General features: G+C 38.9%; 3 protein-coding genes across 3 annotated transcripts; all 3 read left to right on the top strand.

Annotated features, from left to right (window-relative positions):
- The first annotated feature begins 438 nt into the window (after window positions 1–438).
- Window positions 439–5017, top strand: LOC119012376 (extracellular calcium-sensing receptor-like). Its single transcript, XM_037086116.1, has 8 exons — window positions 439–700; window positions 1263–1551; window positions 1651–1737; window positions 1851–2042; window positions 2459–2992; window positions 3078–3302; window positions 3857–3980; window positions 4089–5017. Exons 1-8 carry the CDS (start codon window positions 453–455, stop codon window positions 4988–4990), a joined length of 2601 nt encoding a protein of 866 aa, XP_036942011.1. The 5' UTR covers window positions 439–452; the 3' UTR covers window positions 4991–5017.
- Window positions 5018–6584: 1567 nt separating this feature from the next.
- Window positions 6585–9974, top strand: LOC119008414 (extracellular calcium-sensing receptor-like). Its single transcript, XM_037078699.1, has 6 exons — window positions 6585–6667; window positions 6821–7091; window positions 7210–8013; window positions 8209–8400; window positions 8671–8794; window positions 9061–9974. The coding sequence occupies exons 1-6, from the start codon at window positions 6585–6587 to the stop codon at window positions 9972–9974; spliced, it is 2388 nt and encodes a 795-aa protein (XP_036934594.1).
- A 3019-nt stretch (window positions 9975–12993) lies between these two features.
- On the top strand, window positions 12994–18146 carry LOC119008411 (extracellular calcium-sensing receptor-like). Its single transcript, XM_037078684.1, has 8 exons — window positions 12994–13238; window positions 14275–14563; window positions 14645–14731; window positions 15012–15203; window positions 15708–16241; window positions 16334–16558; window positions 17049–17172; window positions 17254–18146. The coding sequence occupies exons 1-8, from the start codon at window positions 12994–12996 to the stop codon at window positions 18144–18146; spliced, it is 2589 nt and encodes an 862-aa protein (XP_036934579.1).
- The last annotated feature ends 221 nt before the right edge of the window (window positions 18147–18367 follow it).

Raw genomic sequence — 18367 nt, 5'->3', positions numbered from 1 at the left:
GTTTTTTTTTTGTTTTTTTAAACAGGAGTACAACATAACACAATCTAACAGTGCCACAAATGACAGCCTCCAAAAAGGTGATAATTTTGAATTTACACCTCTCTAAAAGAAATTTGAAGAACAGATGATTAGAACTTTCATTAAGGAAGGATTTATCACATGAGACTTCATCAGTTTTAATTAGGTATACTTAATAAATTGGGAGATGAATATGTATCCACAAAAAAAAATATCTTGTTGTTTTTCTTTTTTTTTTCACCAGGGTCATTGTTGTGTTACATCAGTTATCTTTCATCATTAAATCTACGTCAACCCACTTTCGGTAATCATGTGGCGCTGCTGATATCCAATGTCTTAATGTCTTGATGATGTAAGAATACAAAGGTCACATACTCCATATAACTTGCCTAATTCCATGCTCTCTGTCACTCTTTTGGGACCTGTGTAACAATATGACTCTACTTGTTTCATTTGCCTTGCTTTACTCTGTCTGTGTCCTCACTATAACTTATAACACTGTTGCTAGCATCGCCTCTGCACCTCCATCTGCAGCCAATGTGTGCATGCTTCAAATAAGCTTTCATCCAGGCTTTGTGGCCAAGGGTGACTTTGTTATCGGGGGGATCTTCCCCCTTCACTATAACCAGGAGATGCCAGACATCAACAACACCTACAGACCACCACCAGTGAAGTGCAATGGGTGAGTTTAATGTGTATGCAATGGAAATTATAGATTTAGTCCAGTCAAATGCCAAAAAAAAAAAAAGAAAAAGTTTTGAAAGTCTCAAACTATGGATTATGTTTCTTTTTTATAGTCACCAGATTAAAGAAGCAATATAAATTTAGCCTGACATGTAAGAAAGATTCCCATGTACACTGAACTTCAATAGCTTAAACTGATTTGCACTTTGAGTTTGAGAGATTTAGGTGCCAGAAAGAAACTTTCGAGAATAGATAGTGCTTTATTTCATTGGTATGTGATTAACTAATCATTTTCAAATAATTTCAGAGATGTTTGCTACACTGTGTTACAAAAGAAATGAAATAGAATTAACAACTTGGAAGTGTACCAGTTCAACAATGTAATGTATTTTTCCTAAATTAATTCAAATCAATTTGCACAGGTCTCTGAAGAAAAAAAAGTCTTGCAAAGATTCAATTCAGTCTAACTTAAAATCAAATCATCAAATCTGCCTTCACCTCTTTTCTCTTTTTCCTCTTTTCTATACTTGCTGTGTTCATGTGTGTCTGCTGGATTGCAGCTTTGACCCCAGGGCTTTTCGCTGGGCACAGACTATGAGGCTGGCAGTGGAGGAGATAAACCATAGTGAAGAACTACTGCCTAATTACACCCTTGGATATAAAATCTTTGATTCATGTGCATATCCACTGACCGGCCAGAGGGCTGCTCTTGCTGTGTTGAATGGGCTGAGCGAGGACGACTCTCCCATGTGCAGTGGTGCCTCTCCCCTCCTTGCTGTAATTGGGGAATCTGGTTCCGCTCAGTCTATCGTGGTGTCAAGAATCCTGCAGCCATTCAGAATCCCGATGGTAATTCATGTGTAACTCCCCCAAAAACAGTAACATATCACCTGATAATGTGGTTTACTGTACCCCTTAACAGGTCAATCTTTGTCCTTGTTCACATAGATCAGCTACTTTTCATCCTGTGCATGTTTCTCTGACAGAAGAAAATTTCCTACCTTCTTCAGAGTAATCCCTAATGATGACTATCAGGTGAAAGTCTGGACAAGATATCTTGTCAAATTTCATATATTTCTATATCATCTGGTGTGGTATCATTTAAATGATATTTTTTACTTTTTGACACTCATTTCTGTTGAACACAGGTGAAGGCCATTGCTCAGCTGCTGGTACGCTTCAACTGGACTTGGGTGGGGCTGGTGCGAGGGGACCATGAATATGGGCGCTTTGCTGTGCAAGGTTTACTTCGAGAACTACATGGTACAAAAGTGTGTGTAGCATACCAAGAAATGATCCCTCTGCTCTACAATCGCCAGAGGGCCCTGGAGATCATTCAGGTAGATACAAAGACACAGTTTTATAGTGTTAAAGATGTTTTCACTTCAAGACCATTAGACAGTGGGTGCTGATTACATATCATTACCCTTTGTGTAGAATTTTTTCTGTTATTTTGTCGTGAAATATTAGACAATCCTGCTGAAAATTGCAGTCTAAGTGTTGCTTACAGTGTCTCAGTGTCCCCAGGTTGGACCTATGGATGGGAGGGGTAATTTATTTTCCCACATTGTCTTTCATTTATCAGAACAAGTATGAAATTTCAAGTCCTGCGAATAGTGAGGGGATAAAAAGAAAATACTATTTTACATTATGCATCGCTCTTACTCAAAGTCACTTCTTTTAACGCTGTCTTGTTTTTGCCCTCTCTTTTCCATGTAAAAATCTTTCGTACCCCTTCATCTGCTTCTCTGTAAAGGTGATGCAAAGTTCTTTAGCAAAAGTGGTGGTGGTATTTTCAGCCGAAGGGGAGATGACACCTTTCTTGGAAGATTATATGATGAAGAACATCACTGGAATCCAGTGGGTAGCGAGTGAGGCCTGGGTCACAGCATCTGTCTTTACAGGCAGCGAGTATTACCCCTACATGGGGGGCACCATTGGGTTTGGCATCAGGAAAGGTCATATACCCCAACTCAGTGAATACCTGCCGACAGTAAATCCTCATATATATCCCGATAACCTCCTGGTTAAGGAGCTGTGGGAGGCTCTGTATGGTTGCAGTCCTTCTCTGTCCTCAGGCTCCCAGTTGCCTCCCTGCTCAGGGCAGGAGTCCCTGTTGGAGCAGCATTCAGCCTACATGAATACATCCAGCCCTAGAGTCGCGTATAATGTCTATAAGGCTGTTTATGCAATTGCTCATTCCCTCCACAACCTTCTTCTCTGTCAACCAGGCAGTGGGCCCTTCCAAAACAACTCATGTGCTTCAAGCAATAACATACAACCCTGGCAGGTAGGGTCCAGTTTTCTAAATGCAAAAATAACACATGGACAATATTGATGTACTTTTGAGTAATTACGATCTATTTGTTCTCTAGCTCCAATACTACCTTCAGGAAGTGACATTTAACATTGCTGGGGAAGAGGTGAACTTTGACCTGAAAGGCGATTCAATACCCTATTATGATATCATAAACTGGCAGAGAGGCACAGGCGGGAACATTGAGTTTGTCAATGTGGGGTTGTTCGATGGAACCAAGCCTGCTGGAGAGGAGCTGGTGATCCAGGAGGACAGGATAATATGGGCAGGCCATCAGAGTGAGGCAAGCTGCTCACACTGTGTTTTTACCTTCATCAGATGCCAACTATTGAAGTTCTGTAGGTTGAGGTGGAGGTAAGTCAGGTGGTCAAAACAAGGTGGATGTCCTATGAATGTCATTGCATTCATACAGTAAAAAGTAGAAAGACTAGTAAAATGTGAAGGGGTGCATGGAAATGTAACACAGCATTTGAACATAAATGTATATATAGAGGTATAGATTTTGAAATACCTTAAATTTCTGTGGACAATAACCCAGGCCACAGTGTGTAAATTACAGCTTCCTCCCAATAGTTTGGAGAAAAAAAAAAAAAAAAAAACATTCCAAAGTGGAAAGTGCATCACGATTAATCAAAAATTCTATATTTTAAAGGCATCTTTTGAATGTTTATACAATGTCAGAAAGTAGACAGAGTGCCCTATACTCTGGTCTAATAATTAAGCAAATGAATATTAACAATATTAACAAATTAGTTTATTCAGACAATGGATTCAAATAACTGGCTGTGAACGTTACCTCAGTCACTGCAAAGCTGAAAGCCATTATCTGCTCCCCAGGTGCCGGAATCCGTATGCAGTGCCAGCTGTTATCCAGGGTCCCGGAAGGCTGTCCGTCATGGGGAGCCTGTTTGCTGCTTTGACTGTGTACCATGTGACAGTGGCAAAATTAGCAATCAGACAAGTGAGCTTAAAACCATGAATATAAACTACAACCATTAATATATGTAATGAATTTGATTATAATCAGGTCATATTTGAATACTGAAAATGTTGACCCTCTTCCCTTTAGATTCAGTAGAGTGCACATTTTGTCCTGAGGACTTCTGGTCAAACAAAGACAGAACAGCCTGCATCCCTAAGAAGGTGGAGTTCTTGGCCTATGATTCCTTGGGTATAGCTCTGACAGTGACCTCTGTGGTGGGTGCTTGCCTCACTATAGCTGTCTTTGCAGTCTTTTTCTATCATAAAAACACAGCCATTGTCCGGGTAAATAACTCTGAACTCAGCTTCTTCATCTTGGTTGCGCTGACTCTATGTTTCCTGTGCTCCCTGGTGTTTGTTGGAGAGCCAACATCTTGGTCCTGCATGCTGCGCCACACTGCCTTTAGCATCACATTTTCACTTTGCCTCTCCTGCATCCTGGGAAAGACTCTGGTAGTGTTGGCTGCTTTTACTGCTGCCAGGCCAGGAGACAACATCATGAAGTGGCTGGGGCCCAAGCAGCAGAGGTTCATCATCTTCAGTTGCACACAGGTTCAGGTGGTTATTTGCGCTGCCTGGCTCATTGATGCCCCCCCTTTTCCATCCCGAAATACACAATATCAACGCTCAAAGATCATACTGGAATGTAGCGTGGGCTCCAGCCTCGCATTCTGGTGTGTACTGGGATACATTGGTCTACAAGCCTGTCTGTGCTTTGTTCTAGCTTTTTTGGCACGTAAGTTGCCAGGCAATTTCAACGAAGCCAAGTTTATCACTTTTAGTATGCTTATCTTCTGTGCTGTGTGGCTGGCATTCATCCCAGCTTATATCAGCTCCCCTGGAAATTATGCAGATGCGGTGGAGTCATTTGCCATTCTGGCTTCCAGCTTTGGCTTGTTGTTCTGCCTGTTTTCTCCAAAGTGTTACATTATTTTACTGAAGCCAGAGAAGAATACAAAACAGCACCTAATGGCAAAAGATAAGAAGTAACAGGCCATAAGTCAACCTTTTGAAATATGTCAGAAAAGTTATATCGAATTATCAAAGTACTACTTCAAAAAAAAAAAAAAAAAAAAAAAAAATCTTCACAGGCTATGTTTTTTGCACATTTGCATTGACAGGCATCTGATATCAGATTTGTAACTGCAGTCCAGAGTACAAGTTAATAAATAAGTTAAATTGCAGTGTATAACTTTAATGTTTTTTTTTTTGTGTTTTTTTTAAGTATTGACTGTTATCAGAGAATGTTCCTTTACGTTCCGGAGGATCAGTTTCATTTTCTTGATTTTTTGCTAATCCTCTATTTTGCTACACCCGTGAATTTTTGTTTTTGATTGATGCAAGATCAAAGCATTGAGAAATGTACACACTGGACAAGAACATTTGAATAATTAAACAATGATTGATTGTACTATTCCAACAGACCGTAATGTTTACAGAATATTCTGTGCTTAGGCTTAAGGTTAGGGTTATTTTATAGCATGGCCAGGCCCTTGTCCAGAGGAAACTAAAGATAACCCGAAAATGCATTCTCTGCTGATAAAGTCAAAAACCCATACCACGTTTACTCTTGAACTCTACAGTCTGTCTGCCATTTCTTGTATTTCAGCAGCTGTGGGTGATTTGTTGTCAGTCAGATGAAAAGCTAGACACCCATCTTGTTGTCCAACCTGATAAGAACATGCTTGGAGATTGAATTAGTAATGTGAATGATGTTAATGTGTTTGGTGGTGTAGAGCTAATAAACTGGTGTTTGGATAAGAGGATGCAGTGTCATTCACATGAGGCCCAGGAGAATCCAACAAACATGAGGGCAAATTTTCTGATTGTATCCATTACATTTTTATTGTATTTTCAACCTTAACAATAATTAAGCTGTCTTTTTCACTGTATTCAGTTGCCCTTTCTTTTCATTCTTCTACCCTTGTACGTCGGCCCATCAATCTCTATAAACATAGTTTAATAATAAATACAATTATTAGAAGAATGCCTAAAGTAGGATTGTAAACTTATAAACCTAACTTACAAGAGTATCAAGCAACAAATGTAACTATTTTTAATCTTTATTTTTTATTCTATGTGCAAATTTAAGTATGTCTCAAAATTGTCTTCCTTGTGAACAGATCTACAGATCTGCATATCACAGATGAATGCCACAACTCTCTGACACCAGAATTTAGAATAAGGTGTCCAAGCAACAAAAAGTATGGCATGTGCCCACAGTGTAGTCCTGAAAAGTGCATGTGTTGATTTGCGGGGGGGTGAATTAAGCTTTCTGCATTCTACATGTCACTCAGCAGGGTCAGTTTCTCAGAAGTTCGGTGATGCATAACAAACCAAATCATCTTTAGAGAATTGAGAGTGCGCTGACATTGGCTGGTGATGTTTATCTAACAGTACAAAAAAGCTATATAAGTCAGCTCCCAGGTCAGAATTGCTTTAGTGAAGGGGAGGTTGCTTCGTGATGGGTTGGATCACCGTTATCTTATTTACTCTGCTGGCAAGGACAAACTCAGAGAGCCAAATATGCAAATTAATCGGACAGACAGGGTTCAAGGCATTTTCAAAAGAAGGTGATTTAATGATGGGAGGAGTTTTTTCTATGAGCAGTACACGCAAACTGATAGACAATGACTACCAGGCAATTCCATATGCATACTGCACAAAGTAAGTTGTTTAATAATTTTCAAAATATGTACAAGAAAATGCAATGTAGAATGTTAACAATATATGTTTTCAGTACATATTTGATGTGCCACAAAATAATCAGCTGAAACAAACTGTTAAGTAATGTGTTCAGATTTAATGCTGTGCTTGCAGGTTGAATGACAGAGAACTGAAGTTTGCCCAGACAGTGATTTTTACTGTAGAAGAGATCAACAGAGACACTAAGCTGCTTCCTGGAGTGAGTCTGGGCTATAGGCTGTACGACGGTTGTGGAAGTGAAAACCTTATACGAGCAGCTGTAGAAGCTGTGAATACAGAGGATTCAAAGAGCTGCAGTGGGCAGATCCAGGCTTTCTTAGGCCACTCATCCTCAGGAGTGAGCAAAGGCATAAACAGCATACTAAGCCCACTGTCAATTCCACAGGTGAGAATAATTATTTGAGAAATGAGAGCAATTGCCCTATTTGTGTATAACTTTTTTTTTTTTTAAATATATATATATAAATTCATTGTATTTAAGATGTTTCTTTTCTTATTTGAAGGTTAGCCATCTTTCAACCTGTGCTTGTTTGAGCAACAGAAGACTATACCCTTCCTTCTTCAGAACTGTGCCAAGCGACCGTTTCCAAATAATTGGTCTGGTGCACCTTATGAAATACTTTGACTGGAAATGGGTTGGGATTATTTATTCTGAAGGTTTGTACTCCAAGAAAGGTACATCTGACTTTGTTAAGGAAGCAATGAAAGTGGGCATATGTGTTGAATACAGACTACCTTTCTCTAAGACATCCAAAAATAAATTTGGCACTATTGTAGAGAGACTGAGAGACTCTTCGTCAAAGGTGGTCCTGTTGTTTATGTCCTTGTCTTACACTAAATCATTCCTGTCTAAAATGGAAAATTATAACATAACTGGGAAGCAGTGGGTCGGCAGTGAGTCTTGGATCACACAAGCAGACCTGGCTTCTGTTGAGAGAAACAACATTTTACAGGGGGCTATAGGCTTTGCCCTCCCTCAGGCATCCATACCAGGTCTTGGTGAATTCTTACTCAGCTTGAAACCTTCTGATGAGCCACAGAGTGATATAATTAAAGCTATCTGGGAGAAATTCTTTGACTGCAGCTTCTCTCCATCAAATACCTCTGCGATGTGCACTGGCACAGAGGATCTCAGGACAGTGTCCAGTGACTACACAGATGTGACACATTTCAGGCCCGAGAATAATGTGTACAAAGCTGTGTACTTGGTGGCATATGCCCTTCATGCACTACTGCAATGTGAGAATGGGTCTAATCCCACAACAGGAAAGCCCTGTGTGAACAAGAGTGAAGTTCGGCCTAAGTTAGTAAGTTCTATTAAATTAATTCAGACAGACTATACCTTTGTAGTATTAAGTGTTTCCATTCTGTCATTCATTAAGGGTATCATATGCATACAAAATGTCTTTATTTATTTTTGGCAGTGGAATGTATGCTAACATATGCCAATTGTCTTTCTTAAGGTGTTGGAACACATATATCGTGTGAACTTTACGACACAGAATGGGGCCAAAGTTTTCTTTGATGAAAATGGAGAGTCAGTTGCCCAGTACGATTTAGTTAACTGGCAGATGAAAGAAGATGGTTCTGCTGAGATTGTGAATATTGGTCTATACGATACCTCTTTTCCTGAAGGGGAAAAATTCAAACTAAAAGACAATGCCAAAATAGTATGGGGAGCAAATAGTAATGAGGTAAAGGCAATAGAAAGTTGCATGTGTTACCCAGGTTCTCTGAGTGAAGATTATCTTGGTATCCTTAAACTGTTGCCATCACAGTGAAGTGTCTTAAAGATAATTTCTGTTAGCAATGGGGTGTAAGGTGGAGAGGCAGTCTTGACATTTTGGGATGTTTTTATACTTTTACAGCTGATTGACAATTGTTATTTCATAGGGACTTTGGAAACACCAAAAGTTCATCCTTTGTTGCATTTTTAGTATTTGTGTGTTGTCTCATCTTATCAGGTGCCAAGGTCTGTCTGCAGAGAACCATGTCCACCGGGGACTCGTAAGGCCACAAACAAGTTCAAGCCGGTGTGCTGTTTTGATTGCTTCGAATGCCCTGAGGGAACAATAAGTAATCAGACAAGTGAGTAATGAATTCAAAATAACATGTTAACATGTTAAATTTTTTCATGAGTATTTTAGGGTGTATATATATATATATATATATATATATATATATATATATATATATATATATATATATATATATATATATATATATATATATATACGTATATATATATATATATATATACGTATATATATTGTGTATATATAACTCGTGTACATTTATGTTATTTTCTATTAGTGTGATAATTATATCTCTGTATGATTTGACTTCATTGATAGATTCTCCAAACTGTTTGAGCTGTCCTCCTGAATTCTGGCCAAACGAAAAGAAAGATCAGTGTCTTCCAAAACCTTCTGAATACTTGTCCTACAAAGAGGTCATGGGGGCACTTTTAACTGGATTTGGCTGTATCGGTGTATTTTTATCCCTTCTGACATCAATCATTTTTTTGACTCATAAAGAGACTCCCATTGTAAAAGCCAACAACTCTGAGCTGAGCTTTCTGCTACTGTTCTCATTAAAACTGTGTTTCCTGTGTTCTCTGACCTTCATCGGCCGGCCCTCTGAGTGGTCCTGCATGCTGCGACACACAGCATTTGGGATCACCTTTGTCCTCTGTATCTCTTGTGTTCTGGGGAAAACTATAGTGGTTTTAATGGCCTTCCGAGCAACACTTCCAGGCAGCAATGTGATGAAATGGTTTGGTCCTACACAGCAGAGGCTCAGTGTTCTCACTTTCACCCTCATTCAGGTTGTGATTTGTATCCTTTGGCTGACAATCAGCCCTCCATTTCCAAAGATGAACATGAAGTACTATAAAGAAAAGATAATCTTAGAGTGTGCACTGGGTTCATCCGTTGGATTCTGGGCTGTGTTGAGTTATATTGGACTTCTTGCTCTCTTGTGCTTTATACTTGCTTTTCTTGCTAGGAAGCTGCCAGACAGCTTTAATGAAGCCAAACTGATAACCTTCAGCATGCTGATATTCTGTGCAGTCTGGATCACATTCATCCCAGCATATGTCAGCTCTCCTGGCAAGTTCACTGTAGCTGTGGAGATATTTGCTATCCTGGCATCCAGCTTTGGATTGCTGGCGTGCATTTTTTTCCCAAAATGTTATATTATTATCTTCAGGCCAGAACAAAACTCAAAAAAACATATGATGGGGAAAATACAACCAAGGATTCTGTAATATGCAATTCAATAATGTCCTTCAGATCAAATGACCTTAGTCTGAAAAAAAAAAAAAAAAAAAAAAAAAAAAACAATTTTACTGCATAGTATGCAGATAAAGTGACAATCTTGTAGTTGATGACCTTTTACTTCTGATTAAAATTAATACACTGACTTGGGTCTGCTTTGTCTTCTTTTTTATTTGACCATGAATCCTATCACGTGTATGAAATTTGGTTTGCAGCTGAAATATACTCATCTTGGTCATAAGATACATTAATGACACAATATTTTGATACAGAACAAGATAGACAAGTCAAAGTCGCTCCCCTCATTAACTGCCGTCAGATACAGCAGTGCTGTGTTAAGCTTCTGTATCACCATGAATTCTACATTGTGATCAGAGCTGTTTTTGGCCATTTAAAAACTGCTTTAGAACTTTAGAATTGGTATTTTAGTGTGCAAGTATTATTGAACAATCTTGAATTATACGTCTAAAAAAAATAACATTTACCTGTCATTATTTTTATCATAAATTGTATTGCTGCCATTACCACTCAACTCTGACTGTAGGAGCCAAAATTAGATATGTTTTTACTTTAATCATATGGTTTTGGTCTTTTCATATTTATGAATTGATTTGTGTGATTGGTGTTATTTTTTGTTCACTCGCTTGTCATTATTGTGTGTGGGTGACGGTGGGTGTGGGCGGTGCGCAATTGGGAGCCTAACTAATTAGCTTTACCGGCACACCTGTGCGGGAATTTAGTATGGCGTAGGGTGAGTACGGGGAGGGCTACCTTTTGTGTACCGCACAGATTGCACAGAAACTTTGTTATACTTTGCATCGCAACAAGTCTAAATAAGAAGTCAGTAAGCGTATGAAGATGGTAAACAATAAATGACGCAAACGGTGGATTACGAGTGTGGACATTGGATCATTCAAGTGCGCGTAAGACAATTGAACTGTTTCCCCTGCTTAGCCTACTGCAGCTTATGAACTTTGTTGGTCGCCAGTTAGCCGCAATACTGACTGTTCCCATACCAAACTCATTAAATTATCCTGTAGAGAATACTAAAGACCATGTGACACTTCATCCGCAAACACAATGACTTCTAACTTTAATCAACCATCAACCGTAATATTAATTGTTACAATCCTCATTCTCAGGACTCTTCTTCATCACTTCTAAAACAGATTGTAAATATTGTCATTATGGGATTTTAATTGATTAAGCATGTCATACAGTTACAAAGAACAAAAAAACACACAAATACTGGTTTATATGTTTCACAGGGGCACATTTTCCCCACTTGCAGGGATGATCCTTCCAGATGTTCCTCAGGTCTTAAAGAAAGAAAAGAATAATTGCTATTGCTTAATGATTCTAAGCAATGGCGTAGACCTTCAAACCTTTGAAATGATGATGTACTAGTTTCCCCAAGCTATATGGGGACTTCCACAAAATTCAGTTAACATGGGGGACATGTGGAAAAACTGGCATACTTCTCACATATTGGTATGTGACTACTGGGAACCTAATTTTACAAACAAATCAAATTATTTTGTTTGGATGAACCACTGCTCTTTAGCTTGGCTGGTCTGAAAATGAATAGAAAAGACTGCTCATGTACTAGTCATGTTTATGTACATTTGAGGAGCACTAAAATCTGAACAAAAAAAAAAACAAAAACAAAAACAAAAAAAAAAAAGAACACTGATGTCGATTTGGTTGCCAATTTTGATGTGCTGCTAAGTAGCTCTGACCAATATTTTTACAAATCTCAAATTATATTGTCATTTGAAATCCTCGAAGTATTTTCTATATAGAGGTACTGGATTTGTGTATTTTACTGTATTTTTTACAAAAGCAACTTACTTTGATGGAGAGTGAAAGAGCAAGATATGGACGAGTCCTTTTATAGTGATATGCAAACCTTGGCTATAACTACTACACATTCGTGGTTACCATCTATAGAATTTGCATAGTGGTGTTTGGTACCCTCCAGTAGCTGAGAGTTGAATTTTAACAAGCAAATGAACTAGAACGGGGAAGGCTACTTTATTTCTATTGCACATATTACACATTATGACAATGCAATGTGCTTTACAGGGTGACACTATAGAGTAAAAGCAAACTAGGTAAGGGGCGATTTAGCAATGTGAGCTGTAAAGATTAACACCTTTGCATTGGACGCCAAAAGAACAACAGAAGCTTTAGCTTAAACATTAACCCAGCCAATGCTGCCCTGGAGGTATGCTTATTAATTTATTATTTTGTTAAAAAACTTCGCAAGAAAAACTGACTTCCAACATGGCTAGGCCAACATGTAGATTTACTACTAAGGGTCTTTCTATATCCTGTCAATACAGTGCACTGCTTTCCTTTCTGTCAAATTAGAAATTTAAATTCGAAATGTTTTAACCAAACTATTTTTGAGGCCATCATGTCACTGTCATTAACTTGCAATTGGTTTAGGACATCATCATCTGAAATCTGTATGTCAATCAATTAAAATGATGCAAAGTTAATATCTTGAAAGGTAGACTAGATGCACTTTTGGGGGAATATATCATGCATTTTTTTTAATTAACCACAAGTTAGTTTTTCTTCACATAATAAACACTATAGGCCTGCATCTCAACACCATTGATAGATACTCTATTTTCCTGCATGAGGCCTGTATGACTCATGGGGAAACAATAGGATTTAATAAAATTACACTGCTTTAAAGCAATGAATGCATGGTTTTACTGCTTGATTTTTAATTGCATGTAAGACAGTAAGTAGTCAACTAGTGTAAGATAACGCTGTTGGTTGGTCTTCCTCCTGTTTCCTCATTGCCACTGATTTCTTCTCTTATTTTCTTTAATCTTTCATCATCATTAACTATTCTTCATTCTGCATTTACCAATTTAGGCGGGGCTGCCAATGTTTAATGCCACATGTATTGATGATGCAAGAATGAGAAGGTCAAATATTGTATATAATGTGTCTTACTTTTTGCTCTCTCTCCTTTTGGGGACAACTAACAACATGACTGGTGCCTTATTATCCATGCTGTACCCTGTCTCTGTCCTCATGATAACTTATAATGCAATTACTAGCACCACCTATGCACTGCGATCTACATCCAACGTGTGCATGCTTCAAAACAGATTTCATCCAGGATTTGTTTCCCAGGGTGACTATGTTATTGGCGGGATCTTCCCCATTCACTCTACACAGGAGATGCCAGACCAAAACAGCACCTATAGACAACCACCAGTGAAGTGCACTAGGTGAGTTTACTACATGTGGATTGGAAATTATAGTGGGGTAATTTTATTTGCGTGTCCCAGTTAAACTGTATCTGATTGTTCAGAACAAACATTTGAAACTATTTATGAATGGATGATTTTATTTTGCATGTGTTATATCTACCAGATTTTTGAATACAGCAATACTTTTAGAAGGGGTTAGACTCACTTGCTTTTTGAGTAGAATTAAAGTTAAGAAAGGGAAAGATACAGAGACACACATAGTAGTGCTTGAGTCCCTCATAATTTGAAATCAATTTTCTAAAACTTTTCCTGGAAATAACTGTTTAATTTGGAACTATGATTGAGGAACTGTAACAGGGTTACAAAAGCAAATGCTACTTGTTTTTACAAGTAGTAGATGCTTGCATAGTTAAAAATGTATTTTCCTTAACATGAAATTACATCAGCTGTTCAAGACAAAAGCTTGAAAATTATGAGGAAAGTATTCGATTGTGATTGTTTAAAAGTGGATGATATGACATCTAAAATAAAGCTATACCAGACATTTCTTTGTTGCATTTGCTAATAATGCTAAATGCTAAATGGACAAAGGTAATGCAAAGCAAACAAACAAACAAAAACAACAACAACAACAGCTCAGCTACTTTAAAAACATCATCTCCACATTTGGAAGACGACTATGAGTTCTAAAGGAACGTTTTTCACTTCATTATAGAGTTTACATAGAAAGGTCCGAAAAACGGACATGAGCACCCAGGACCCATAGATATGCAATTGAGGGGGGAAATACGTGGCAGCCGTCACATAACAACACTCTCTTAACCATGTAAGGGCTTGGTGCCTTGATCAAGAGCAATGCCCAGGAAGTGAACTGGCATTTCACCAATTACCAGTTCACACTCCATCAATGCTTGACTTGAACCAGTCAGTCTTTTTTTTTCTACGTCAAGTCCAAGTAAACTGAGCTACAACTGCCGCAAAGTAAATGTATTTATTATTTTGCTTTTACTTGCTGTGTACATGTGTAATTGCATCCCTGTTTGTTTGGTTACAGCTTTGATCCCACAGCTTTCCGCTATGCTCAGACAATGAGGTTGGCAGTGGAGGAAATAAACCAGAGTACTGAGCTATTGCCCAATTACACTCTTGGGTACAAAATCTTTGATTCATGTGCACATCCACTGACCGGCCAGAGGGCTGCTCTGGCTGTGCTGAATGGAGTGAGTGAGGTAGATTCTCCCATGTGTAGTGGTGCCTCTCCTCTCCTTGCTGTGATTGGGGAATCTGGTTCTTCTCAGTCCATCGTGCTTTCAAGAATTCTGCAGCCTTTCAGAATCCCAATGGTAATGATGCCTCTTTTCCACTGTATTCAATGTTATTGTCTATGGTATTCTATGGTATTCTCTTTTTTCTTTTCTACACAGATCAGTTACTTTTCTTCGTGTGCATGTCTTTCTGACAGAAGAAAATTTCCTAACTTCTTCAGAGTAATCCCTAGTGATGACTATCAGGTGAGAGTTGAGCTTCAGATTTAAATGGGTACTGCACTGATCAGTGAGTGCTGACCATTCAGTGCTGTACCAGCAAAAAGATGTTGATGTCATACATGTCAATACTGTGTGGTGTTATTTAGTGAAAATCGTGTACCTCCTCAATTCAAAGTTAATCAACAAGAATAAATAAACAGTGATAAACAAGATGAAATGAAAACCAAATTACACCAAGGAATTATTTAACCAAAATAAATGTTCTTTGAGGTGTGAGTTGACATTCTTTTTTTGTTGACAATAGGTGAAGGCCATTGCTCAGCTGCTGATACGCTTCAACTGGACTTGGGTAGGGCTGGTGCGAGGGGACCGTGAATATGGGCGCTTTGCTGCTCAAGGGTTACTCAGAGAATTAAAGGGTACTAAAGTGTGTGTCGCTTATCAAGTAATTATTCCCCTGCTCTACGATCGCGAGAGGATATTGGATATAATTCAGGTAACTACAAAGATCCACTGAACTCAATTTTAAACAATTAGAGAGTTTTCATTTCACCTCAATACACTTTTCTTGTCGGTACTGATTACAGTTTGATGTCATTACAGGTCTACTTTGTAAAAAGGGTTGGGTTTGGGTTGCCCAACTCCTCAAATACTGACACTTTTTATACTGCCCATAAGTGTCAGTAGGTGATGAGGTGGGGATGAGATTCAAAGATCACCTGGGCCTTTAGATAATCTTTGTGTGTGTGTGTGTGTGTTTTTTTTTTTTTAATTCTTTAAATCTTTCATAGAATTAGACAATCCAGATTCATTGGGCAGAGGGGTATTGTTGTCAGTAACAATGCTACATGTCAAATGCTTTGGAAATCCTATTGACTTTAAGCTTGAAATATGCAGTTATTTTTCCTTTATATATCAATGAGTTTTCATCAGTGTCAGTTTTTTCTAACATGTTTTATTTATTGCCCTTTCCTCCAACTTCATATGCCTTTATCTAAAGGTGATGCATATCTCTTCAGCAAGAGTCGTGGTGTCATTTTTATCAGTGGGGGAGATGACATCTTTCTTGAAAGATTACATGATGCAAAACATCACTGGAATCCAATGGGTGGCTAGTGAGTCTTGGATCACGGCTTCTGTTTATACAGGGAGCAAGTATTACCCCTATATGGGGGGCACCATTGGGTTTGGCATCAGGAAAGGTCATATATCCAGACTTACTGACTACCTGCAGACAGTAAATCCTCATATATATCCCAATAATCCCCTGGTTAAGGAGCTGTGGGAGACTCTGTATGGTTGCAGTCCTTCTCTGTCCTCAGGCTCCCAGTTGCCTCCCTGCTCAGGGCAGGAGTCCCTGTTGGAGCAGCATTCAGCCTACATGAATACATCCAGCCCTAGAGTTGCATATAATGTCTATAAGGCTGTTTATGCGATAGCTCATTCCCTCCACAACCTTCTTCTCTGTCAACCAGGCAGTGGGCCCTTCCAAAACAAATCATGTGCTTCAAGCACCAACATACAACCCTGGCAGGTATGATCCAGTATTCTAACTTTTACAGTAGTACATTAAACATTTTGTGATAAGTATTTTAAAGTAACTCATGTCATCCTTCAATTTTTAAGCTCCAATGCTACCTACAGGAAGTGAAATTTAACATTGCTGGGGAAGAGGTGAACTTTGATCTGAAAGGCGACTCCATACCCTATTATGATATCATAAACTGGCACAGAGGTACAGGCGAGAATATTGAGTTTGTCAATGTGGGGTTGTTTGATGGAACCAAGCCTGCTGGAGAGGAGCTGGTGATCCAGGAGGACAGGATAATATGGGCAGGCCATCAGAGTGAGGCAAGCTGCTCACACTGTGTTTCAACATTGATGTGGTGGAGAACAAGCATATATTAGTACAGGTGCCACTCAAGGTACAACCAAGAGTGAAGCCCTTTCCTCAAACTAGAGGGGACAGTTAGTCCATGGGGGTTCTAACTTAACTTTTTATAAAATACACACACACACACACGCTCACAAAGGCGTTGACAGATTATATGGAATATCATCTTAAAGTTTTGCATAATTAAAGGGCATGAGTGTCAGCTAGCTGCTAGTTAGTTGTCCGCAACCAGGCTTTGAGTGTCTCAAATCAGCTGCACTATGTTTCATCTTTTTAGCACTGCCAGTGTTGCAACAATAGAAAATGATAATTTAGTATTTTCCATTGTTATTCATTATGGTGGATTTTTCAAGTTTTATTTTATTTTTTTTCAAGCAATCAAACAATTGATTAATTATTTCTGCACATCCACATATCCACATATTAAAGACATGATGTGCTCCCTAGGTGCCAGTGTCTGTCTGCAGTGCCAGCTGTCATCCAGGTTCCCGGAAGGCTGTCCGTCGTGGGGAGCCTGTTTGCTGCTTTGACTGTGTACCATGTGACAGTGGCAAAATAAGCAATCAGACAGGTGAGGATAAAATATTTTTTTCTCATGTCATACTCCGGTAATGTTTTAGTACTCTTCTTTTATTAATCCTATTGCCTTTAGATTCAATAGAGTGCACATTCTGCCCTGATGACTTCTGGTCTAACCAAGACAGAACAGCTTGCATCCCTAAGAAAGTGGAGTTCTTGGCCTATGATTCCTTGGGTATAACCCTGACCGTGTCCTCCGTGGTTGGTGCCTGCCTCACTATGGCTGTCTTTGTTGTCTTTTTTTATCATAAAAACACCGCAGTTGTTCGTGTGAATAACTCTGAACTCAGCTTCTTTATCCTTTTCTCGCTGACTCTTTGTTTCCTCTGTTCCCTGGTGTTTGTTGGAGAGCCAACATCTTGGTCCTGCATGCTGCGCCACACTGCCTTTAGCATCACATTTTCACTTTGCCTCTCCTGCATCCTGGGAAAGACTCTGGTAGTGTTGGCTGCTTTCACTGCCACCAGGCCAGGAGACAACATCATGAAGTGGCTGGGGCCCAAGCAGCAGAGGTTCATCATCTTCAGTTGCACACAGGTTCAGGTGGTTACCTGTGCTGCCTGGCTCATTGATGCCCCCCCTTTTCCATCCCGAAATACACAGTATGAACACTCGAAGATCATACTGGAATGTAGCGTGGGCTCTAGCATCGCATTCTGGTGTGTTCTGGGATACATTGGTCTACAGGCCTGTCTGTGCTTTGTTCTAGCTTTTCTAGCACGTAAGTTGCCAGGCAACTTCAATGAGGCCAAGTTTATCACTTTTAGCATGCTTATCTTCTGTGCAGTGTGGATGGCATTCATTCCTGCTTATATCAGCTCCCCTGGAAATTATGCAGATGCAGTTGAATCATTTGCCATTCTGGCTTCCAGCTTTGGCTTGTTGTTCTGCTTGTTTTCTCCAAAGTGTTACATTATTTTACTTAAGCCAGATAAAAATACAAAACAGCATATAATGGTAAAATAAAGTAAGTAATATGATATTAGGTAACCTTTTGAAAATATTTGAGTCTTCTATGTAATGTTACATTTTCCTTAAAAGTAGTGGATGTTGATATTTAACACAATTGATAGTACAGCATGACAACTAAAATACTTTCTACACAGAATTAAACAATACCCTAACCCTCACAACAAGAAGTTCATCACCTTAATCTATATTCTGAGGAAACTGATTTAAGAATATCT

This window comes from Acanthopagrus latus, chromosome 2, assembly GCF_904848185.1.
Source record: "Acanthopagrus latus isolate v.2019 chromosome 2, fAcaLat1.1, whole genome shotgun sequence".
NCBI lineage: Eukaryota > Metazoa > Chordata > Actinopteri > Spariformes > Sparidae > Acanthopagrus > Acanthopagrus latus.
This window is presented reverse-complemented; position numbering and strand designations above follow the sequence as displayed.